This window comes from Pseudorasbora parva, chromosome 21, assembly GCF_024679245.1.
Source record: "Pseudorasbora parva isolate DD20220531a chromosome 21, ASM2467924v1, whole genome shotgun sequence".
Classification (NCBI taxonomy): Eukaryota; Metazoa; Chordata; class Actinopteri; order Cypriniformes; family Gobionidae; genus Pseudorasbora; species Pseudorasbora parva.
Window position 1 is genome coordinate 39,311,759 of NC_090192.1, and position 27,249 is coordinate 39,339,007.

General features: G+C 37.7%; 1 protein-coding gene across 2 annotated transcripts in view; it reads left to right on the forward strand.

Moving 5' to 3' along the window:
- The window catches only part of plaub (plasminogen activator, urokinase b), a 122,123-nt gene that overhangs the window by 87,105 nt on the left and 7,769 nt on the right, over positions 1 to 27,249 (forward strand). For both annotated transcript variants that reach the window (XM_067429780.1, XM_067429781.1), the window contains exons 3-7: positions 23,936 to 24,035; positions 24,542 to 24,603; positions 24,700 to 24,745; positions 24,849 to 24,950; positions 25,562 to 25,721. In XM_067429780.1, coding sequence (XP_067285881.1) covers positions 24,553 to 24,603; positions 24,700 to 24,745; positions 24,849 to 24,950; positions 25,562 to 25,721 — 359 coding nt within the window. In that variant the 5' untranslated portion in view covers positions 23,936 to 24,035; positions 24,542 to 24,552. The remainder of the gene's footprint in view (positions 1 to 23,935; positions 24,036 to 24,541; positions 24,604 to 24,699; positions 24,746 to 24,848; positions 24,951 to 25,561; positions 25,722 to 27,249) is intronic.

Genomic DNA, 27,249 nt, shown 5'->3' on the forward strand with positions numbered 1-27,249 from the left:
TCCTATTGAGAATGAGGACATACTTCATGGAAGCTTGCTGTCACGTCACGAATTAGGCGGTGTCTGAGCCCGTCCACCATTTTTGGATCCCACGCTATCAGTTGCCAGATCGGGCTCAAAAAATCAAGCCCAACCCTACCCGAGCCTGTGCACGTTGTGTCCGAGCCCAGCCCGGCCCGGCACGACACATTAACTGTAATTATGAGCCCAAGCCGATTTAAACCCGACCATTTTTAATGGGCGTTGTGACGAGAACGAGCCTATAATGCGCAGAGCGCAGCGAAGCGGAGTGTGACTCATTTTAAAACTAACATTGAACTGAAATGAGTTTATAACATCGCTGTTTGCTCCAGAGCGACTGTACAGCCAAATCAAATTTTGTTGCAATATTTTCCTTAACACTGTGAAGCTGCTTTGAAACAATCTTCATTGTAAAAGCGCGATATAAATAAAATTGACTTGACTTAACTCAACTCAATAATCCGCAGGCGCGCGCTCATGAACTATACTATATATTATTTCTGATTATAGCATAAATTTATGATAAAGCATAGCTGTTGATTTTTATGGCAGTTTAATTAATATTGTCTTTTTTATTAGACTATTAACTGGTTTGAGTTATTTTATTGGTATAGGCAAGGGACTTGGCCTCAAACGCACCATAATGCAGGAAATCACATCTAGGAAATAAAAAATGTTATATATATGGGGGTGGGGGATCTCTGATTATTAAATATGTACATGGGGGGGGTGGCAAGGAAAAAGGTTGGGAATAACTGCTCTAGACTAGCCTGACAAGCCAGACCCACATCAAGATGTTTGGTCTGGAAACTCACCATTGACAGCTCAATCCGAGGGGCGGATAAACGGTCGTCTTTCAAACTCCCTCTGCACGCGATAGGATAGCGCTACACCAACCAGAGCAACGAAGGTGAAGCAGAGCTCGCTGATAGATTAAACATTCACCGTATCCGGTCGGCTAAACACATCTTCCCTTTTTAAGAATGACTTCAGTGCCGTTCTTAGTTTTTTTCTCAGAGAAAAGCTTAACTCCAAGTCTTCCAGAGTCGCGGTCAAAGTTGATTCGAAAGACCGCCGCCGTTCGCCAGTTTCTGTGTTTACTAGAAGCACGCAAGCACAACTCAGCCGTCGTCATTATGGTCCCGCCCACCGACTCTATACATAATGTGATTGGTCCAGCAAGAGTTAGGGGAATACAGCTCAGAAGGATATTGAGATTTCCTAGACGACACTCGCGGGCAGATTAAATTTGCTGCCGCTAGGGTGCGTCTAGATTTTTAGGCTAGCTCTAGACAAGCATTATGGTCAACCTAGACAGCTTGCTTTGAAGGAGCTCCGAGCTATAATGGAGATGTCTGCTATCCGTATAGGTGATGGTAGAGGCGTGGACCAATTTTCCCTCTAAGTTCAAGCACTAGTGGGCCTCCATCAGTCCATGAGCTCTGAAGGTCTCGCTGAGCTTACTTGTGGTCCACATGTTGAGCGACTTTTAGAGAAGCTGCCTCCTGAGCAATTCTGCCAGTTCAAGAGATGCATGAGTTTGAATAGACCAGGTCCCCTTTCTTATAACCTCCTGGATTTTGTCGGTCGCGTTAATGGACTGCATTTATATATATACCCTCTTCTAAGAGGAGATAAATGTGAGAGGTTCAGAGTTTAGGAGAAAAGTCTGAGCACAGTGTGTTGTTGAGACAAGCAGCAACCATGAAGCACTAGTACACTATAGCATTACATTTGTTATAAAGAAATAATTTATCTAGACTAAACACCATACACTTGTCTGATCATTGTTTGGAATAAGCTCTGCATATTAATTTCTGGGCACTGACGATAAATTTTAATAAATAACCCTTGATATTCTGAAACACATAATGCTTTTTGAATGATAGTTTTAGTACAATATTAGTAAAAATGTCAAATGTAAGTTTATCCTAAAATAAAATTTAAGACATCCGGAGTTGGTTGAAAAACTTCTTAGACTAGTCTTAAAAGGTAGTCAAGAATTATTTCCCATAAAAAGGTAATTTAATTTCAATTGGAAAACTAAGATTGATTGCCCTTTGGTTAACTACTACTTAGCATAGTTCCATAGTAACTTATTTGACAAAGTCATACCTAAATGAGACATATAAGAGATAATAAGCCCTTAGTATCCTGAGATTAGGGAAAGCTCTGCCTATGCTTTATATTGTAAGCATTGACAGGACCACTCATAAGATGTGCAACACTAAAGAATTTGAAGAAGTGAACACTATAATCACCGTAAAGCAGACGAGCAACAATTACACTCTATAATCGTTCTAAACTCCTCATCTGCACATTACACAAGAAGCTCATCATTATTCAAAAAAGCTTTGACGCATTTTAATGTCCTGACAGTAATGTCTCCTCTGTTAACATACATATGTATGTACATGCACACTCACACACATATAGTTAAATAAGCAGTAATATTTAAAATAGATGTCTCCCTATGCTCTTTTTGTCTCTTTCTTTCTTTCTTTCTTTTTTGGCTGGGATTGGCTTCACCTCGGCTGTAAACTATACTCTACCTTCAGTACATTCACTCAATATAACTGAGGAATATGTTACATATGCAAAATAAAATGCAATCATAACACAATACATTATATATTGAATTTCCTGTTGACCATAAGTTTTATATGACATTTTAAGTCTCCTACGTAAATACATCATCTTTCAGACTAATATAGCACATTATATTACCAGTCGTAATGTCCGTGGTTGTAGTTTCCGTGGTAAGACTCTCAGCAGCACTTTCAACTGAAAAAAAATGAAAAGACTATTAAACAAAAGGGATAGAAAAAATGTATCCAACTCAAACGAGTGCATACATTTTTCTGCGTTTTTATGCACATTTTTAGAATTTGTGCGCATCTTGCCGTTTCTTTTCAGAAGTTTTTGATGCGATATCCCAAAATGCACATAAAAATAAGTGAATGGAAACAGCTAGTGATACTGCCATCCGGATGGAAGTGGGAAGATCATTCCACCAGCCGAGAACAGTGAATGAAAAAGTTCTGTGATGGTACGACATTAACTAATGCTTTTACACTTTTAAATGTACTTTTAATGTTCGGTGAGTAAAGTAGAATAGTGTCATCTTGTACCTAATTTTGGAAATGCTTATAGCGTTTATACAGCAAACTTTTGCTGATTGTTTCCTCCCATAATTCACGCAAAGCATCATGGGGCTTAGGAAAAAGTTGATACCTGCTTTCTTCAGTAATTCTCAGCCAGATGTGTGTTTCCAGAAGTTTGAGGTAACTCATGAATAGTATAACATTTACTTGGCTATTTTGTTCCCCACTGTTTTGCTTTATTTCCAGATGTTGGACTCAATCATCGGTTCCCTCTCACGTCATACTCTGGGTTCCCGGGTTACTACACTTACGCACATGATCTCTCTTCAGAAATAGTGCTGTCATTCTCTTGACAAACTAAAGCAAGTAAAATGTCATTTGTATAGGCTAGACATAATGGAAGGTACGGATTGTACCGCATGTTAGCTCGCTTATTTTACTCAGTATTGATCTCTTTAAAGGTGGGGTAAGTCTTATTTCAAAACCGTTTTAGAAAAAGCACTCGGGCCGGGTGAAATAACAAACTTGTAGCCAATCAGCAGGTAAAGGGGGTGTCTACTATTGATGGTGAGAAGAGCGCTCGCTCTCGCTCTGTGCACGTCATTATTCAAAACACACGAGTCACACATGACGGACATTAGCCGAGAACTAGCCTAATATATGCTGCTTTTGCTTGACTATGCTCGTGTGTCATGTTCGCTTGTTAGTCCATTTGTGATCGTATTGTGTCTCACTTCAGCGATGATAAAGACCCGTTCATTTCCACACCGTATGAGCGTCTAACAATCTCCTCACTGTGTGCTTCAAGCATCAGCTCACACAATGTCTCCAACAAGATACTATACTCCTAATATATGTTTGCTTACTCTTTTCATGATCTATATAACCCTTATCCAGTCATAATTGTAATATGTCGTTAGCTGGACTGTCGGCTCGTGTACTATCGAGTTGTTCATGAGAACGGTTTGTGTTTTTGTGATAGAAGGGATGATTTTTTCATTGAATATTCGACCTGGATTAGATACACACAGATTCTGCCGTAGTCGTTGATGCCTCTGGGTTGCGTATGTGTGGGGCGGAGCTATCACAATAGGGCCAAGACCCTTTTGGGGGTAGGGGCGTGTTTGTTTTGATGATTTGAAATATCAACAATGGTTACCAGATATCACTGACCCCACCTTTAAGTCATTCTAGACTTCTAAACACTCACAGGTCAAGAGCTTAAAGGGGAGGTTTCATGCGATTTGACTTGTTTAACTTTAGTTAGTGTGTAATGTTGCTGCTTGAGCATAAACAGTATCTGCAAAGTTACAGCGCTGAAAGTTCAATGCAAACGGAGATAGTCTTTTAAAGTTACAGCAGTTTATTGCCTACAAAAGCGGCCGGTTTGGACTACAACGAGCTTCTTCCTGGGTTGGTGACATCATAAACCCTTGCTAGTCTCCACAGATGTGACTTCTGCCCGTAATGGGAAGGGGTGTGGTGTTTCTGTGTAACCGGTTCAGAACAACCTGACAACCTGTCTTCAGCCAATAAAAATATATGAAACTACATTTGGGCATCTAACCAATCTAAGACCATTGTGTTTGTCGGAGGGATGGGTTTCATTGAAGCAGGAAGCAAACGAGCCGTTCAAAGGACAGTGGAGACAGCGGTGTGGAATAAAGGGAGAATATGACAAAAAAAAACGGTGTTTAAAAAAAAAAAAGTATTAAGACATGTTATACTGCGCCCCATGAACACAACAAAGCCTAGAAAAAAAACACGTAACCACCCCTTTAAGTTCCAACTACACAACTTTGCGATGCTGTTTGCAAATGTTCGTTGGAACTGCGCTTTTGGGAAACACAGCTCAGATTTGTCCTTATTTCACAGATTAGCATCAGTCAAATGGGTGTCTAATGTATGAAGGAAAGAGACAGCGAGAGAAACTATAACAAATGTCGTCTTCATTTAAAAAATACCGCAGAGGATTCATAAAGGGAGGCTAAACAGAGAAAGGTTGGTCCTTCCCTAAAGTAAGAACATGTCAAATACAGGCCTATAGGCTTTATATTGTTGGCATTGACAACACTGTTATAAGATGATGTGCAACACTTAAGATTTTGAGGAAGTGAACACTATAATTACCGTAAACCGGAAGAGTAACAATAAGACTCTTTATAATTGATCTAAACTCCTCATCTGCACATTGCACAAGAAGCTCATCATTATTCAAAAAAGATGTGATGCATTTTAATCCTCTTCTCTGTTAACATATGTACATGCATATGTGATGTGTAGAGTATACACACACTGTTAAAAAAAAATGTTGGTTTTTGTTGGTTTAACTTAAAAAATAAAGTAACCTGGTTGCCTTAAAAATGTGAGTTTATTGAAATAAAAAATTTGAGTTGATACAATGAAGGAAATTTGTTTAATAAATAGAAACTCAAAATATTACTGTATCTTAAACACATAAAAAATTTGATAAATCATGAAAATAGCACTATTCGGCATGTTTCACTGCGTCATCAGAAATAACACACACAATTACCCAATATGCTTACAACATCTCTTAATAATATTTTAATAAAAGTTGTCGAATCTCGAAAAATGTTCATTGTATTAACTCAAAATTTTAATTTCAATGAACTCAAAATTTTAAGGCAACCAGGTAACTTTGTTTAAAATATTTTTTTACATGCACACACACACACACACACACACACACACACACACACACACAAACACACACAGTTAAATAAGAAGTAATATTTAAACTAGATGTCTCACAGTGCTTTTTTTCTGTTTTTGTTTTTGTTTTTTGGCTGGGATTGGCTTCACCTCGGCTGTTAACTATACTCTACCTTTAGTATACATTCACTCAATATAATTGTGGAATATGTTATGAATGCAACCATAACACATTTATTACATTTCCCATTGACCAAAGGTTTCATATAACATTTTAAGCCTCCTACATAAATACATCATCTTTCAGACTAATATAGCACATTATATTACCAGTCGTAATGTCCGTGGTTGTAGTTTCCGTGGTAAGACTCTCAGTAGCACTTTCAACTGAAAAAAATGAATAGACTATTAAACAAAACAAAAACTCTTACATTAACACATGTAAATATATTTATCTGCACAGTAGGTTAGATTAAATATGTAATAAAATATTGTGAGATTGAGAGTAAGACATTTTATTTATTTCTTTATTTAATTGCAGTTGTTACAAATTCCAAACACACTGTGCCTGGTTTGGGTTTTTGGCTCAACTTTTGTTTGTTACAATAAAACTGCAGTGTTCTTTTAAATTAATAAATAAATAAAGTTCACTTTTTTAATATCACCATTTATTAATAATCTACTGTGACTCCAAATAACTGGGAAAAAAGCAATCTTTCGAGTCTGTTGTGAATATTAGTGTGTATGAAAGTGCTAAAATATGAGAAGGCATATTCATTCTTTTTTTATGGAAAACAAATTGAATTGAACCTGATCTGAAATAATGATTGTACCTGTTATTGTTTGTCCATTGATTATTCCACCTGATAAATACACAATTAAGACATAATTACTTATTATTGGGGAAATATTCTGCCCTTTTACATGACAGATTATAAAACACTCACCGTTAATCAGCAGCAGTGACACACACAGTGAGATCACAAACCTCATTGTGATGTACAGCACCTGCACATATACAACACACACACATGACAACTTTCTTATATTTTATTCTTTCTTTGTTGTGCACATTTCTAAAACAACTATGCTTAAATAACATGCACATTTTACATAATATAAGAAACAGCCAAACTGTCCAATGGGATAAAACAGAAGTAACTTTACCTGAGGTCAGATGCTGAGAAGAGCAAACTCAGAGAGATTCTCAGGACAGTGATGCTGAACTGAAGCTCTCACAATCTCATCAGTGCCTTTATTAATAACTGTGGGTGGAGCTTTACTGGAAATTAAAGTAATTTCTCAACAATAGCTTAAACCAGTTTTTTATTTTTTTTAATGTGACAATGAGATATTTGTTATTTGAACCGATCGTTTCCTTGTGTGCACCTGCGTTCAGAAGGACATTCTTTAGCTCTGTGGTTGACTGTGAGATGGAATGATGGTGGTTCAGTTTGATCTGTTTAGTGCTTTAGTAAATGTACAACAAATAGCTCAAATAATAATGGTAATTAATTATTAGCTTAAATAATTTGTGGTCACATAAAGAGCTTTAGAGTTCTGGAAGGATGCAGGCAGTGGTCAAGTAAGACCGGATTTGTAAGATGTGCAAACTGGCAAGATCATAACAGGAATGCAGAAATACATTTTAAATATGTTTTGAATGCCGCACTTCAAACCTACACCCTAAAGTAAACTGTAATGTCTTTGTAAAACTGCTGGGAAAGGGCATGCTAGTTTGCAGATCAGCGTCAGGAAAATGTGTGTCTAATATTTGGGTACCAACAATGAAGACATGACTTTTTCACAAAGACCACAGAGAATATATCAAATTAGCCTAAACAGGGAAATGTAAACCTGAATTTAGGAATTCATTGCATAAAAATGTTCAAAGTTTGATTGAATTTGATCGAAGTTTGAAGCAAAACTAGTAGATTTTAATTCTGTACTCTACATTTTACATTTACTCTCCCTTTCGAGTGTCATGGCAAAGCATTCTGGGAAATAGAAACCCCAGCCCAGTTTCAGTTAAATTTAGGTTGGTCTAAATTAAAAGAAACAAGTTCACACAACTCAAACAATTAAACAATTCAGATTACTTCAAATGTGTCAGTTTTGTGAACTCAAAAGAAAAAGAAAGTTATAGATACTCATAAAAGGTAATTTGATTGAATGCTTTTGTTTAATTTATGTTTACCCTACTTAAACCAATTAATTATTATTAGCATTGGGTTTTACATGTTGTACACTCAAAAAAAAAATGCTGGGTTAAAAACAACCCAAGTTGAGTTGAAAATGGACAAACCCAGAAATTGGGTTGTTTAAATGGGTCCATTTACTAGGGTTCAAACAACCCAATTTCTGGATTTGTCCATTTCCAACCCACCTTGGGTTGCTTTTAACCCAGCATTTTTTTGGAGTGTATGTGTCATATGTAGGCCTATATGTTTTATATATTGTTGCATTGACAACAGCGTTCATAAGACGTGCAAATCTGGCCTTTGTTCTTGAAGAATTTGAGGAAGTGAACACTATAATCACGGTAAACCGGAATTACAAAAGAATTACTCTAAACTCCTCACCTGAACATTGCACAAGATCCTCATCATTATTCAAAAAAGCTGAGATGCACTTTAATGTGTCCAAATGTCTCCTCTGTAAACGTATATATGTACAAAAATATGTGTACAGTACACACACACACAGACACACACACAGACACAGTAATAAGCATTTTTAAACTAAATGTCTCACTATATTGATTTGGCTCATTATTCTTACCAGTTTTTAAATGTGCAATGATTTGCATAATTATGTCAAGAGTTTCTGGTAATGAATTGAACAATAAGGTTTATTTTATTAAAGGGATAGTTCACTTTAAAATTCAATTTTGATATGTTTTAGCTTACCTCATGGGCATCCGAGATGTAGGAGTATTTGTTTCCCCAGTAGTTTCAAGTTTGATCATTTTAGGTCAGACCGTTCTTGTCTGTGCCTCACATAATGCAGGTCTATGGTCACCACCTCAAAGAGCAAACACAGAGAAGTCCAAATGAAATAATCCCCCATCGTAAGTACACACTGAGGGCCTAAGACACGAAACGAGCGGTTTGTGTGAGAAAACCAACAGTATTTATATCAGTTTTACCTCTTGTACACCACTACGTCCGACTGATCCCAGGGCGCGCGTGCGTGTTTCCTGTGGAGTTGAGGTGGTGACCATAGACGTGCATTATGTGAGGCACAGACAAGAACGGTTTGACCTAAAATGATCAAAATTTAAACTACTGAGGAAACAAATACTCCTACATCTCGGATGCCCAGGAGGTAAGCTAAAACATATCAACATTGAATTTTAAAGTGAACTATCCCTTTAACATTAATCATGACATTATGTCTGATTAATTAACCTGTTAACGGTCACTGGCCCACCGGTGGGCCCATTTGCCACTGTATGTTTAAAACAATTATATCCTATATTTATCCTGATCAAATGTTGACAAACTATATATCATCCGAAAGCTTACGAACTCAAGATTCATCCTGTGAAAACTGTTTTGAAATCAGACCTTGGGTTACCATGGACACGGTGCTCTAAATTATTCCAGCGGGCTCCTCCCCAAGTGGCGTTGTCATGTTTCATATTTATTTAACTACTTTATAATAAAAACCTTTCTAATCTTGACAAAACGCATATCGTCAGAAAGGTCTGAGTCTCACGGTTCTATATCTGCAAACTGTTTTGTGATATTTGCACAAAAATAAACACATTTGACACAGGAAATTGCATTAAAAATATCAATGGGATTTCAATGACACCCGGTGGCTATTTGTGGTACAGCGGCTAAACAAAATCTCATGGGAACTTCAATTTTTGTGATATCAACTTCAAATTTGAAACACAAATTTATTAGACATATGGCTTTTATTTGATAGTAATTTTCAAGTACAAATTATTTTGTAACATATATTTTACATTAAATATCTAGTACAGTATATTTGATTTACAGTACAATTAAACTTCCATAATTTATTTATACTTTATGTTTTTGAAGTGATTGACCTGAGCAATACTCTGCTGACTGTCTTGAGACATCCAACATTACGGGCTGACCGGTTTAAAGTGTCAAGCCCTGAGCTCTTTGCAACATTCCCTTAAATACCCAGAAACAAATGCACAAACTCTTTCAAATGTAAACACAAGCTCACAATGGGAATTTGCATTGATCAAGACTTGTATTGATGCAAAGGCCAAATGAAAAGCCACACCCACCAAACTAAGACAAGATATCTTTAAACTCTTAAAACGTTTATGATGTTCTAGTGTACTTCTGTGGAGTAGAGATATTTGTACCAGTCGCACTGAGACATTTCAAATGATATCAAACACATATAATACTGTATCGTGAGGATTGATATTGTAACAAAGAGATTTCTGGTGCATTTCAGGTGATCTCAAGTTTGGGGGAGCAGTAGTTTGGGGGAAGTTTCATGTGAAAGGAAAGGCATGTAAATTAGAGTCATTCATAGATGGTTCACTCAGTGTGATGTCGTCTCGGACAGAGACGCTAACTGTATGAATGAGTTCAGATGCTAATTTCCTTTGTTTTCTCAGAGCGATTAGACATTTCCAGCATCTACTAGCTTTTTCCAGCCTTACAGATTATATTCCGAAGCGTTCTTGAATGGCAACCATTTAAGTTTGGATAGGGAATTTTCATGTATATTTTCAAAATGGTGGTGACAGTTAACAGGTTAAAGGACACTCCTTTGTCAAAATGGTGATCATTAGAAGCTTGAGAGCAGTTTTTAAACAAACTGAATAAATTAATATTCATTAATGTAATATGAAGCATTAATTAACAATGAACTGGAATGTATTTTAAATGTTCTTTAATAAAGGCTATAATTAATAAATAATTTTTAATGCAATGGGTCTAATTAAGTTGATTCATTTACACACAGCACATCTGACACGTACTTGGCACTAATATAAAGAACATGTCATCCTCTGAGCTACAGTACAGTATGTGTGTCTCATGAGAAGGACTGTGCATTTCCTGTCAGGTTCACTGTCAATTTTACACTTGCAAGAGCTTTTAAAAAAACAAACAGTTTGTGATTCTTATCAAGTCACCGAAGAGGAATTTTTAGTAATTTTTGCAGATGCTGTTGATCGAGATTCCCCAGAACTGCTCACAGTACATGACTGTCATTACTGCATTAACAGCCTTTAATTTATTTTATTTTAAGTTATCACACAATGGCAAATATGATGATTGCAGTTTTTGCATATTATTATAAATGGGCAAAATAATCATATTAAAACCAGTCATAAAGAATGTAGCAGAATATGAGATAAAAAGTAAAAACGATGATGAGATAATCATACTAGACAAACAGACACTCCTCTATGAATGAACAGCATGAAACCTCAACATTTTTTGGAGCTGATGGTATCTGTCGGCTCTCAGTGAAGCTCAAACCTTTTGTCTAAAGGTGACACACTGAAAAATACTCTTTTATTATTCACAAACTCATATTAGCGTCTCATCGAATTGAAATAGATACTCAGACGTTTATCATAAGCTTGCTGATGTGTGTCTAAACCGATGTGCAAAGCAAAATAAGCTGATGTATATCTGTCATTCAAAAACCTGTTATTCTGAATATACCGGCTACAGGTCGCTCTGTGGTGAAACCAGCTGAAACCACATTGAACCGCTCCAGGTAAACTGGACACAAAAGTAATTACAAGCTTTTCAATACAAACATTATAAAAATGACATGAGGCTACTAAAGCTGTAAAATATGACATTATGGTATTTGCTGCACTGTAAGTTCTAACAAAATCTGTTTTGAAACTTAAAAAAGTGGAAACTGGTTGCTTTATTTTTGAAAAGCAAACGTAAAGGGGAAAATAAAGTTTATTTAATAATCAGCTAAAAGTAAAAAAAGCTAACACCCCCCAAGTTAAGTGATAAATATCAAGTTAGTTTAATGTCAATTCTAGTTAACATATTTTAGAATATTTACTAATCTTACTTTAGATTTAATAGTAAGATTACTTAAAGGTGCACTATGCAACTTTCCGTCCTCTGGAGGGCGCCTATTCTAAACAAAGGCGTAGTTTGATGACGCCAAGTGTGAGCGCAGCATCTTGGGACATGTGGTCTTCACCTCACAGCCGGTGGAAAATAGGACTCGGGCAGAAATCATGTTGATGGATGCGGTTATTAACGTTACTGTAGTGTAAAGCAGAGCAGGACCGAGTGTTGAGGAGCTGAGCACGGCCGCTGGAGCGATTGTTAAACAAATACCGGCCTCGTTAACACCGGGACTTTTATTATGACGGGACGGGACACATTCGCCGGGCGCCTGCACTGATCCGCTCTTCCGGTTATGATTATGAGGTAAAGCAGCTCTGTTTATCATATTAGATGCATTTAAGTGTGTTTAAAATGACGTTATGACGTTACTCTGTGTGTTCACTTGTTCACACTGCTAAGAGTAAAGCGCTCCTGCCAAATAAAAGCCGAAACCGAGGGTAACGCAGATATGACGCGATTAACAGGTGTCCTGGTCCTGAGTTAAAATAGCAATTTTCTCTCAATTTACAAATAGTTGAAAACATTTGGTATATTGTAGGTACTCAACTGAACAAAATATATAACACTGGCCTGGTGGTTTTGGGATATTTTACTGCAAAAATACTACATAGTGCACCTTTAAGCACTGTAAAAAGATACAAAAATATATAAAAAATTCAGGCCCCAATTGAAAATTTTCTAGTGACTGCTCACATTTGGCCAACTAAAAAATGTTGATGTGATCAGTCACTAAAAAATTTTTTCGGACCCCCTTTATATTAGGTGGCTTTAACTACTGTGTACTAACATTGTAATTAATCATTTGATATGATGCACTTATGGTGTACATACATGTTTTTACATTGTACTTACATTTGAAAAAATGCCTGCATGTAATTACGTCTGTAATTAATTTCTGTAGTTACATTTGTAATTACACAGTTGACACTTCCCTTACAACTAACCCTACCCTTAAACTGACACACACACACCACACCTGTCCCTAACTCTACCCGTATCCACGTCACTATCAGCAAAAGTGTTTAGCAATACGGACACAGTAGGTACATTGTACTTATTTGTTGTTGTAAGTACATAGTAGCTAAGGCCACCTAATATAAAGGGGGACCACATTTTCAATTGGAGACCTTTTTTTTACGGTGAGGACATAAAGTATCTTCTTATTAAACTGTTTGTACACGTGTGCATCCAAGTGGATGCTGCACACTGGTGGTGGTCGAGGAGAGATCCCTGACACGAGTGTAAAGCGCTTTGGGTGTACAGTAGTACATATGAAAACGCTATATAAACGACTCATTCATTCATTCATTCATTCCTTCATTCATTTGCCTTATTCACCTGGCGGCCATTTTGAAAACCCTAACGCCGTTGAGGGGTACACAAACCCGGAAGCTGGACTCCGATACGGTACTAATCAGTAGCAGCATTCTGTGTCACTCACTTTCTGCCTGCTGTGTGTAACAAAATCATGTAATGCATCACTGATAATATGTTTATGTATATAGTTTTCATTTGTTAATGTTTTTTAATTTTCCTCCTAATGTAATTTCTAATGTTCTGCCCTTTTCTGGTACGTTTTTCCATACTTACAATATACAAACAGGCCATTTGTATTCCTCCATACCAATAAATGTACATAGTTACCATTTACAAACCTAGAGCAGTGAGCGTATCAATGTTTTTGAATGACTTATTTCTTTCTGATGTTCTGACCAGTTGTAAAGTTATGAAAGACATCATCCATGTGTAAGAAAATTGTACTTTATTCTTTAAGATAAATGGACATTTTATTTTACATTTATGAAGATCCAGTAGCTTATACATAAACATATCTCCCACATGTAAATTAACTGTATCAACTATAATACTGATCTGCCCACGTTGACACTATATGATAAATTAAAATAAGCTGATAACATCACCGTTTTCTCCAGAATGACTGCAGCCAAATCAAATTGTGTTGTAATATTGTCCTGTTTAACACCGTGAAGCTGCTTTGGATCAATCGGTATTGTAAAAGCGCTAAATAAAGCTGACTTGACATGTTCCAGTCTTGCTATTGTCTTACGAACTTCGTCTGTAGTAAAATGCAGAAATTACGACCAGGATCCCTTCTGATATTTTTTTAATCCACTCTCCATGTAATCCCTTATCCTCCGGAAAACGGTGAAAGGTTTGTCCTCTGTAGGATTTTTTCCTGAGTGACGAAGTGAGTGACACAGAATGCTGCTACTGATACAAAGCCATATGCTAATCGTTGAAGTAACCCTTTAATGATTAGTACTGTATCGGAGTCCAGCTTCCGGGTTTGTGTACCCCACAACGGCGTTAGAGTTTTCAAAATGGCCGCCAGGTGAATAAGGCGAATTTGCTTACAAAGTTCTCAATGCTTCGGTTTGCATGTAGGGACCCTCATTATGCTGCCGTGTTAGTGTGAGGCTATTCTGAGCCTTATTAGTGGTATTAACTAGCGATTTAATTTGACTTACCCTGTGCCCCATAGACAAGCGTTATAAGCTAATCTGTTTTTAGAGATAAAACTCTTTACATTCATGAAAACTCATCCCAGAGAGCGATCTACTCGCTAACCATCTGTTAATTACACCTAGGGTCATTTCTCACCGGAGTTGCTCTTTAACACTTAGGTGAGCTTAATTGCATCAAGTTGTTCTTAAACCATTTTGTCAACTTAATTGGCATCTGTGATCTGAGGAAGCGTACTCCCTGTCACAGGACATGTTTCTTGTTTTTTGGTTATCATGTTCATTGTCATGTTTTGTCTTGCACTTCCTGGATTGTCATGTGACTTCATGCCCCCGTGTGTTTCTGTGTCATGTTGTCATAGGTTGGTCATTATTCACAGTCGCGTCCCTTGTCTTGTCAGTAGCCCTTTGTGTATTTATGCCCTCATGTTGCCAGTCTTTGTCTGATATTGAATGTGTAACCCACTGTTGGTGAGTCCAAGTTTGTTGGCATAGCATGCCAATAGTTCAGATTACTAAATTGTTTTAAGTAAGTTCAACAAATTACTGGACATTTGGTAAAGTTTACCCCCCCAAAAAAGTCTTATTAAGAACAACTGTTGAATTTTAAAGTGTACTATTGTTATATTTACATAAAAAAATAGGTAATATAAGGGTGAACAAGTAACTTTTATAGAGTGTTATATTGTTTAACATGTTTTTCATTTCAAATACTATTTATTAGGTTTATTATTATTGTTCTTGTTTTTATAGAAACCATAAAACAGTAATGAGGAGTTTGGTTTTGCCACGCTTTAATCTTAAACTTAAGTCTGAATTATCTCAAAGCTATGACTTTTTCTACTGCGTTGATATATTCGGTTCTAATAAACTTTAACTTAAAAATATGAATGACTAAGAGCCTTATTGCGATATGTAATATTTAAAAAAAATGCATTTGCTGCATATTCTAAAATATTAATTAGTATTTGTTTCTGTCCTTTATTTATTAATTAATATATTTGTTACAATTGTAGTAATTAATGAGGAGTTCCCAAAAATTCCCAGAATGAATGAGGAAACGTATGGCTGAGTTTGAGCCTGAAAGAAGCCATTTTAATGTTAAACCTAATTAAAGCAGACGTATGTGTAAAATACATTGCTGTTTCTGAAAACCTGTTTGCTTTGACCTCATATTTGGTGTTAATGCATTCATGCTTTAAAGTGTTGTAGTCTGGAATATTTTCATATTTTATACACAATGTGTTGCATCTCTGTATTAAAGATATGACTTTTTAAAACACTGTTCATTTCAGAGGTGTTGTGGCACCAAGATAGGCTACTGTGAAGGGCCCTTGAATAAAAAATCACATTCAGAAACCTGTGAACATATCAACTATACTAAGACATGACATAACAGGCCATTCCAAGAGTCAGTCGCATGTTCAGTGTTTTAACCCTTAGAGACCAACCGGAACACAACCAATACCTTAAAACTCTTCATATTTTATATTACTTTCTTCTTATCATACTTTATCTAATAGCTCTTCTATTTATTGACAGGAATTTGCAATCTTAACCACACTATATGACAATGACTACTGACATACAGTATCGTAGAAATCTTCCTCACAACATTCAGCACAATTAATAATAATAATAACTTAAACAAATAGAGCAGTTATATCTGAACGCTTCATAGAGTCAGCAGTGGATCTGAGTGGTCAACAGTTATTAATGTTAAGCTCTCAGTCGAGGACCGTGTCCCGAGGACTGACTGAATGTGAACTTATAATACCTGTCATAATGAATGCACTCTTCAACTTCAGTTTGTCTTCACCGTCTATAAATAAAAACTAGAACAATACTGTTTGGTAATCTGAGCACGGACTGAACCTCACCCCATCTTGTGCACTAAAAAGAACAATCCAACAGTTCTTTAAAGCCTTTAGAATTAGACAAAAGATAGCACTATAATCATTAAACATCCCCATATGTTTCTTCAAAGCATGATTACAAAAGGAAAAACAGACTATGAGTACCATCGCATTTATTTTATTTTTCCTTATTTACCTTTTGGATCATTAAGACCTTTTTCATGTGCCTTATAAAAATGCCTGAATAAAATGTTAACCACAGTTTTTAAGAAAACAAAATGAGAATCAAGAACCACGATGGAAATAAGTTAATGCTATTTTATTCTGATATTTTTGACAAAGTAGTTGTAACGCAGTTGTATTGCTAGTTTTTGTCAGATAAACTCAAACTAAAACTCAAACCCAGAATAGGCACGGCAAGTTTATTTATATAGCACATTTCATACTCAATGGCAATTCAAAGTAGCCTAGAAATCTAGACGCACCCTAGCGGCAGCAAATCTAATCTGCCCGCGAGTGTCGTCTAGCAACTCTCAATACCCTTCTGAGCTGTATTCCCCTAACTCTTGCCGGGCCAATCACATCGTGTATAGAGTCAGTGGGCGGGGCCATAATGACGACGGCTGAGTTGGGTTTGCGTGCTTCTAGTAAACACAGAAACTGGCGAACGGCGGTCTTTCGAATCAGCTTTGACCGCGACTCTGGAAGACTTGGAGTTAAGCTTTTCTCTGAGAAAAGAACAAAGAACGGCACTGAAGTCATTCTTAAAAAGGGAAGATGTGTTCAGAGTTTAGCCGACCGGATACGGCGAATGTTTAATCTGTCAGCGAGCTCCGCTTCACCTTCGTTGCTCTGGTTGGTGTAGCGCTATCCTATCGCGTGCAGAGGGAGTTTGAAAGACAACCGTTTATCCGCCCCTCGGATTGAGCCGTCAATGGTGAGTTTCCAGACCAAACATCTTGATGTGGGTCTGGCTTGTCAGGCTAAATTCAAAGTGCTTTACATAGAAATGCAAAATAAAAATTACATAGTGAGAAATAGATCCCTATCTGCCTGATTCTCTAAATTCATGAACCCCTATCTGAGATGGAAGAGATGGAGCAGGTTCTCAACGTCTCCTGGACGTTACAAGTCAGTCCAAGACGGGCTCCTGTAGGGGACGTTACCAATGCCCCACAGGGCCTCCCCTTTCTTGCGTCCGCTTCTTTACACCATTATTACACGGCTCTGTGAAATACTTGATTCTGATTGGTCAATCGCGCATTCCAGCGGTATGTTATTCCCAGATAACACCCGCTCATCCGGGTACTACGAGTTATCTTGACCGGTTCTACTTCTGTGCTTAACGCTGGCGCCATCTTGTGGCTTAAACAGCCGTGGGTTACAATGGAAGACTTCAAGGCAGGTTTCCTTTATAAAGTTTTAAATATAGATATTTTTCTTACACAAACGCATCGATTGGAATCAGACGGCTCTATTAACCCATCGGAGTCGTGTGGAGCACGTTATTTGACGGACAGCTGCATTTAATGGACTTCAAAAACAGCTCCAACTACTGCTGGGATTAACGTTAGCCTGGACTTTTCAAATATAACTCTGATTGTATTTGTCTGACAGAAGAATGTCATAAACACCTATAATGACCTGAGGGTGAGTAAATCATAGGCTTGGTTTCATTTTTGGGTGAACTAACCCTTTCAGCATTCATTCTCAACATTTAGCAGCAATAGATAAAGGCTTAAAGCAGGTTGGAACTGTTTTCCTTCGCGGAAGCTTTGCGTAAGAGCTAATACAATATTTAATCTTGAGACAATATTTTGACAATATTTTTGAACCCTTTAAAGGTTATATATAGAAGTATAATTGAGTATATTCCAAAGACCCTTCTATGCTAAAAGGGTTCTATAATGACAAGAAAGAACCATTTTGGCACTTAAAAAGGGTTCTATATAGAACACTGCACACACACACAAAAAAAATCTTATCAAAGAAAAAAATGCATTTCTTATCTTAGCAAAAACTCTCTTAATTTTGAGTTATTTTTTCCCAAAATAAGACAATTACTTTTGCTTGTCTAGTAAATACTTCTTGTTTTAAGATAATAAGTAAGAAAAGCATTTTTTGCAGTGAACCTTTTAGGGGTTCAACTACGTAGCGCTGACAGAACCTTTTCTTCTAAGAGTGAGTCAGACAGCCCTAACCAATAATAATCAACAGATGCATAAGAAATAAAAATATACAGTTGTAAAGAGAATTAAAAATAATCAAATGAAAGATAAAATAACAATAACCAAAGAACAAAGTTAAACTAAAACGGTTAAAAAGAATACAAAGAGGATGCATAGATAGGGTGCGATCAGTCGGACATACAGTGCTCAGAGCTCATTCAGTAAATGCTCAGCTGAACAGATGTGTTTTGAGTCTGGATTTGAATGTGGCTACTGTTGGAGCACATCTGATCTGTTCAGGAAGCTGGTTCAGCTGCGGCTGGCATAATAGCTAAAAGCAGACTCTCCTTGCTTTGAGTGAACTCTTGGTATTTCTGACTGACTTGATCCTGCTGATCTGAGCGATCTGTTGGGTTTGTATTTAATCAGCATATCTGCGATGTATTGAGGTCCTAGCTCATTGAGTGATTTATAAACAAGTAGGAGTACTTTAAAATCGATCCTAAATGTAACTGGAAGCCAGTGTAAAGACCTGAGGACAGGTGTGATATGGTCATATTTTCTGCTTCTGCTCATAATCCTGGCAGCAGCGTTCTGTATGAGCTGCAGCTGTCTAATGGTCTTTTTGGGAAGGCCGGTGAGAAGGCCATTACAATAGTCCACCCTACTGGTGATGAAAGCATGAACCAGTTTCTCTAAGTCTTGCCTGGAAACAAAACATCTAATTCTTGCAATATTTTTCAGATGATAGTATGCTGATTTAGTTATTGCTTTGACATGACTACTGAAACTCAGGTCTGACTCCTGACTTAATTTTTTGTTGTTAGACCTTTAACCTCAAGATATGTATTTACCTTGAGAATTTAATTTTTTTACCCTAAATGTAGTGATTTCAGTTTTTGTTTAACTGAAGATAGTTTTGGCACATCCAGTTGTTAACGTCATCAATGCATTTGCAAAAGGAGTTTTGCCTGTATTAGTATTTAAGCGAATATAATTTATTATCTTTATGAGCGCTGTCTCTGTGCTGTGACACAGAATGAAACAAGATTTAAAATTGTCAAATTATCAAGAATTTGTTCAACTGATTGAAAACAACTTTTTCAATGATCTTGCCAATGAAGGGGAGATTTGAGATTGGTCTGTAGTTGCTCAGTATGGATTATCCAGATTTCTCTTTTTCAGAAGAGGCTACTGCGGCTGGTAGTTTGGAAAAGTCCCATAGAGAAGTGAAGATTTTACCACTTCTAAGAGATCTGCTTCTAAACAGTTAAACACACTTTTGAAAAAATTAGTGTGCCAAGTGTGTAATACAGTCCTTTAGTAACAATATTACCAGTCGTAGTGTAGTTTCTGCTGTTGTAGATTCTGCTTTAACTTTAATAGGATTGGATTGGAAAAGGCAGCAGTCATTGCCCCAGTGACCACAGTCGTCTCGAGTGACCGCTCCATCCTCAACTGTTGGATGTCCTCCTTTCAGCCACAGTGGAGCATGAGTGCCACAACTATACTCATCAACACATCTGTCGGGCATCTGAACGCTCTGACCCTGAATAAAGAGACGGTACCAGCCGTTTCAGATGACCGCAGTGTCACACATTATTTCAGAGGAATGTTGATTGCTGGTGGCTCTCCATGGATTATCAAGGACATTGTAGTTGTAGCAGGGGGCCAACAGGGGGAGCTGTTGTCATGGAAAATAACAAATATACATTTAGCTGAATGAATAATTTAACTTTTTATGTATATATTTTTAGTGGCTGTTGTAAAATGTATATCTCCAGAATGCTCTTTACTTAAGCTCCCTGTTTCATTTGTGTCTTGAAGACAATTTGTCTTGAGCTTTCAGAACATTTATTTAGTTTTCTTTTATTTAGCTGGCAAAACAAGAGATATACACAACCAAACCTTCTCTTTGCAATTGAGCACACACACACACACACACACACACACACACACACACACACACACACACACACACACACACACACACACACACACACACACACACACACACATCATCCAAAAGTTGATTTAGTCCACTAATTCCATTCAAAAAGTGAAACTTGTATATTATATTCATTCATTACACTTTGTTATATTTCAAATATATAACTGACTGTAAAATCCAACGTTATTCTTACTAAGACTTTTTTAGTGAACTTTACTTAAAGGTGCACTATGTAGTATTTTTTGCAGTAAAATATCCAAAAACCACTAGGCCAGTGTTATATATTTTGTTCAGTTCAGTACCTACAATATCCAAAATGTTTCCAACTATTTGTAAATTGTGAGAAAATTGCTATTTTAACTGAGGACAGGGACGTGTCAGCATAGCGTCTGAGGGAGTCGCCTGTCAATCGCGTCATATCTGCGTTACCCTCGGTTTTATTCTGCAGAAGCGCTTTTCTCTTAGCAGTGTGAACACGTCACAGCAGCGCCGAGCGAACGCACAGAGGAACGTCATAACATCATTTTAAACACACTTAAATGTATCTAATATGATAAACAGAGCTGCTTTACTTTATAATCATGACCAGAAAAAGCGAAAGTTCTCACGCTCTGCGACTGTGTCCCGTACCGTCATAATAAAAGTCCCGGTACTCGCGAGCCGTGTGTTTGTGAAACAATCGCTCCAGCAGCCGTGCTCAGCTCCTCAACACTCGGTCCTGCTCTGCTTTACACTACAGTAACGTTAATAACCGCATCCATCAACATGATTTCTGCCCGAGTCCTATTTTCCACCGGCTGTGAGGTGAAGACCACATGTCCCAAGATACTGCGCTCACACTTGGCGTCATCAAACTACACATTTGTTTAGAATAGGCGACCTCTAGTGGACGGAAAGTTGCATAGTGCACCTTTAATGTCCAATAATTTTTGGACCTTACTTAAAATAATTTAGTAATCTGAACTATTTGCATGCTCTGCCTTTGTTACTTAGAAAACACAAGTAAACAGTTTAACTTAAACGGTTTAAGTCAGAACAACTTAATAGAATTAAGTAATGCTTACTTAATTAAATCAAGGCAACACTTTTGCATAATTTAATTAAGTAAACTGAACACATTCATTTTTACAGTGGGAAAATCCCAAATTCAGTATCTCAGAAAATTAGAATATTGTGAAAAGGTTCAATATTGAAGACACATAGTGCCACACTCGTATCAGCTAATTAACTCAAAGGCCTTTAAATGGCCTCTCAGTCTAGTTCTGTAGGCTACACAATCATAGGGAATATTGCTGACTTGACAGTTGTCCAAAAGATGACCATTGACACCTTGCACAAGGAGGGCAAGAGACAAAAGGTCATTGCAAAAGAGGCTGGCTGTTCACTGAGCTCTGTATCTAAGCACATTAATAGAGAGGCGAAGGGGAAGGAAAAGATGTTGTAGAAAAAAGTGTACAAGCAATAGGGATAACTGCACCCTGGAAAGGGATTGTGAAACAAAACCCATTCAAAAATGTGGGGGAGATTCACAAAGAGTGGACTGCAGCTGGAGTCAGTGCTTTAAGAACCTCTACGCATAGACATATGCAAGACATGGGCTTCATCTGCCGCATTCCTTCTGTCAAGCTGTCACTGTTGAACAACAGACAGCATCAGAAGCCTCTCGCCAGGGCTAAAGACAAAAGGACTGCTGAGTGAGTGGTCCACAGTTATGTTCTCTGATGAAAGTAAATTTTAAATTTCTTTGGTAATCAGGGTCCCAGAGTCTGGAAGAAGAGAGGAGAGGCACACAATCCATGTTGCTTGAGGTCGTGTGTGTGTGTGTGTGTGTGTGTGTGTGTGTGTGTGTGTGTGTGTGTGTGTGTGTGTGTGTGTGTGTGTGTGTGTGTGTGTGTGTGTGTGTGTGTGTGTGTGTGTGTGTGTGTGTGTGTGTGTGTGTGTGTGTGTGTGTGTGTGTGTGTGTGTGTGTGTGTTTTGGTGTCAAAGGTCAGTCTCAGGTGTTGAGTCACATTCACATGTTCCACTAACACAGATCAAAACCCAATCTTTGTTGTCATGCAGAAATCTTGTGTTTGTGTAGCGTCCGTCAGAGATGATGAACATCCGCTCAGTCATTCGGGTGTGGAGCTCCATTTTTAACCATCACGTTTTCAAAAGCCTTTAATCACTGACCTAAAATCAGCTCTGCGTCTGAATAAATGAGTCTGAGGCGCTGGAAGACAAACACTGAATCATATCTGTGCATTCCCGCACACTGTGAGCTATCCAGCAACACCTACAGCGATTACTCACAAAATTTTCTTTATCCCAGAGGAAACGAACGCCAAATGTGGCCCGCTGAGTGTGTGTGTGTGTGCACAGCTGATGTTGGAAGTGTGAAACTGATTTCACTGTTTGCCCACTTGTTCCTCCAGCGTTGGTGTCAGTGTCAGTGTTCTGGAGAAGATGGCCGTCTGCTGACCGGAACGCCGTCCAGTGACCCCAGCTTCAGGCTCTGATTCCTGGGAAAACAGCTGTTGTTGTCATATATCCCCATAAGTATCATATTTGATACATTAGGCATATGGAGCTCATATTCAAGGAGAAAAGGAACACCTACATTTTATTCAGAGGCCCAGAAAATATGAAATATATCATATTCAGATATTGATATTTATAAGGCCAAAATGTCAGATGAAATTCAGATGATTCATGTAAATAAGATCTTTATACAGCAGATACTTTCATAAAATGTATATAAATAATCTGTTTTATTTATTATTTGTAATTATTTTATTTGGATATGTTTATTATGTTGACAGTTTCAGATAATTTGCACTGTTTGTTTGTTTGTTTGTTTGTTTGTTTGTTTGTTTGTTTGTTTGTTTGTTTGTTTGTTTGTTTGTTTGTTTGTTTGTTTTGAGATGTTTATTGTGTTGACAGTTTCAGATAATTTGCTCTGGGATATTTAATTACATTTTTTGTTTGTTTGTTTGTTTGTTTGTTTGTTTGTTTGTTTGTGTATTTATTGTTTGGAGATGTTTATTATGTTGACAGTTTCAGATAATTTGCACTGTTTGTTTGTTTGTTTGTTTGTTTGTGTATTTATTGTTTGGAGATGTCTATTATGTTGACAGTTTCAGATAATTTGCTCTTTTTTTCAGATAATTTGCTCATTTGCTCATATTTTGCTAATTTTTAATTACATTTTTTGTTTGTTTGTTTATCTGTTTGTTTGTTTGTCTATTTTTATCTGTTAATATTATAATCAAAGCTCTGTAGTTTTAAAACATAAAATGCAATGCAAATGTGAAATATTAGATTTATAGCCTTAAAGGTATAGTTTAAAAAAGAGAAGCTGTTTGAACCACTGTTGATTTAGTTTGAGTTCAACTGTGTGTGTGTGTGTGTGTGTGTGTGTGTGTGTGTGTGTGTGTGTGTGTGTGTGTGTGTGTGTGTGTGTGTGTGTGTGTGTGTGTGTGTGTGTGTGTGTGTGTGTGTGTGTGTGTGTGTGTGTGTGTGTGTGTGTGTGTGTGTGTGTGTGTGTGTGTGTGTGTGTGTGTGTGTGTGTGTGTGTGTTCCTGCAGCCAATCAGGGCAGTCGTGTCTCTATATAGGGTGTGTGTGCAGCCCTGAGACAGATACGGATCCACACACTCCAGTCCTCTCTGTGATCTGACACACACCGGTGAGTGAGTTTCTACCCCATTAACACTTCACGCATGCGGCTGCTTTTATGAGATGTTGCTGAAATGCTGCTTTTAATGAACACTAAGAAGCAACACGGATCATTTATACTGAAATGTATTTGATACTCTGCAGGATTTATTTTAGTTATTATTTTGTTTTATTTTATTATTTATGTTGCATAGTTTCAGATCATTTGCTCTGGGATATTTTATTTATTTTATTTTATTATTATTTTTTTATTTTATTTTTTTCATTATTTTTTATTAAAAAAAAATTTCTTGTTTTAATTTATTTATTTATTTATTTTTTACTTTACTGATATCTTGACCAATCTACAGTTTGAGATCTTGTAGAGATGATGTGAGATTATGGGCTGTTTTTCTCAGAAGCCGCCGAGCTTTAATCTGCGCTCCGGGCCTGTTCTGTCTGATCCTGATCTGTTTCCAGGAAAATTGTCAATTTCTAAACGAAATCTTTCCTTTAATGACATGCTCTTGGTTTCAGCATCTGAAGAAATGTCAGGATTCTGCCGTCTGATTGTAGCTTTAGCAGCGCTCACAGTGTGTGTAAGTGTGCTTCATCAGTTCATACTCACTCATTTGTTCTGGAGACGGTGTGTGTGTGTGTGAATGAACTCCTGCTCTCTGTGCTTTGACCTCCAGAGAGCCCAGCGCAGACTCTTCCCCAGCGCTTCACATCACAAACCAGGTGCACATCTTTATTTGCCAAACATCATGTTCATATTAATATCAGCCTCTGTTTGACCTCACTCTCGACTCTGTGTGTGTGTGTGTGTGTGTGTGTCCTGCAGGTGTTTTGTGTCTGAACGGTGGGACGTCTGTCTCCTCTCTGTCGGGACGTCACATTCTCTGTCTCTGTCCTGATGGCTTCAGCGGGTCCAGCTGTGAAACAGGTCAGTGTGTGTGTGTGTGTGTGTGTGTGTGTGTGTGTGTGTGTGTGTGTGTGTGTGTGTGTGTGTGTGTGTGTGTGTGTGTGTGTGTGTGTGTGTGTGTGTGTGTGTGTGTGTGTGTGTGTGTGTGTGTGTGTGTGTTCCTTGTGACACAAATGTCCTCACTTATATAGTAAAACATGAAAATGACCCACTAGTGAGGACATTGGACTGGTCCTCACTAGTTTAAAAGGCTTATAAATCGGCCAAAACATGTTTTTATTTAAATCTGTTGATCTGCACATGTTTCTGTGATGGGTAGGTTTAGGGATAGGGGTTGGGTTAGGGAATAGAAAGTACCATTAACCTGATATAAAATCAATGGAAGTCTATGTAATGTCCTCACTAATATAGTGAAACAAACCTGTGTGTGTGTGTGTGTGTGTGTGTGTGTGTGTGTGTGTGTGTGTGTGTGTGTGTGTGTGTGTGTGTGTGTGTGTGTGTGTGTGTGTGTGTGTGTGTGTGTGTGCATGAAAACACGACATGTGTGTGTGTGTGTGTGTGGGGGGGGGGGGGGGGTCAGGTATTATTGATGCTCTCTGTGAAGTTCATCAGATAATTATATTTTCCGGTAGATGAATCCGTCTCCTGTTTTGACGGGATCGGTCTACACTACAGAGGTCCGATGTCTAAATCAGCGAGTGGGCGGGAATGTCTGGAATGGGATTGGGAGAGAGTGCGTGAAATCGGAGTATATCCCAAGAATCTGGGGCTGGGCCGACACAAACACTGCAGGCGAGTGGAGCTCCTCCTCAAGAGCCTTCAGTACAAACCTGCAGAGACGAGTTATTGCTACCATTATTTAACCATAAGACTTCAGCCATAAGACTTCAGCCATAAGACTTCAGCCATAAGACTTCAGCCATAAGACTTCAGCCATAAGACTTCAACCATAAGACTTCAGCCATAAGACTTCAGCCATAAGACTTCAGCCATAAGACTTCAGCCATAAGACTTCAACCATAAGACTTCAGCCATAAGACTTCAGCCATAAGACTTCAGCCATAAGACTTCAGCCATAAGACTTCAGCCATAAGACTTCAACCATAAGACTTCAGCCATAAGACTTCAGCCATAAGACTTCAACCATAAGACTTCAGCCATAAGACTTCAGCCATAAGACTTCAACCATAAGACTTCAATCATAAGACTTCAGCCATAAGACTTCAACCATAAGACTTCAGCCATAAGACTTCAGCCATAAGACTTCAGCCATAAGACTTCAGCCATAAGACTTCAGCCATAAGACTTCAACCATAAGACTTCAGCCATAAGACTTCAACCATAAGACTTCAGCCATAAGACTTCAGCCATAAGACTTCAGCCATAAGACTTCAACCATAAGACTTCAGCCATAAGACTTCAACCATAAGACTTCAATCATAAGACTTCAGCCATAAGACTTCAACCATAAGACTTCAACCATAAGACTTCAGCCATAAGACTTCAACCATAAGACTTCAGCCATAAGACTTCAACCATAAGACTTCAACCATAAGACTTCAGCCATAAGACTTCAACCATAAGACTTCAACCATAAGACTTCAGCCATAAGACTTCAACCATAAGACTTTAACCATAAGACTTCAGCCATAAGACTTCAGCCATAAGACTTCAACCTTAAGACTTCAGCCATAAGACTTCAGCCATAAGACTTCAGCCATAAGACTTCAACCATAAGACTTCAATCATAAGACTTTAGCCATAAGACTTCAACCATAAGACTTCAACCATAAGACTTCAGCCATAAGACTTCAGACATAAGACTTCAACCATAAGACTTCAATCATAAGACTTCAACCATAAGACTTCAGCCATAAGACTTCAACCATAAGACTTCAGCCATAAGACTTCAGCCATAAGACTTCAGCCATAAGACTTCAACCATAAGACTTCAACCATAAGACTTCAACCATAAGACTTCAACCATAAGACTTCAGCCATAAGACTTCAGCCATAAGACTTCAACCATAAGACTTCAGCCATAAGACTTCAGCCATAAGACTTCAGCCATAAGACTTCAACCATAAGACTTCAGCCATAAGACTTCAACCATAAGACTTCAGCCATAAGACTTCAACCATAAGACTTCAACCATAAGACTTCAACCATAAGACTTCAGCCATAAGACTTCAGCCATAAGACTTCAACCATAAGACTTCAACCACAAGACTTCAACCATAAGACTTTAACGATAAGACCATAAGACTAATAATAATAATTATGATTTTTTTTTTTTTACATTACAGTATTTGTTCACAGT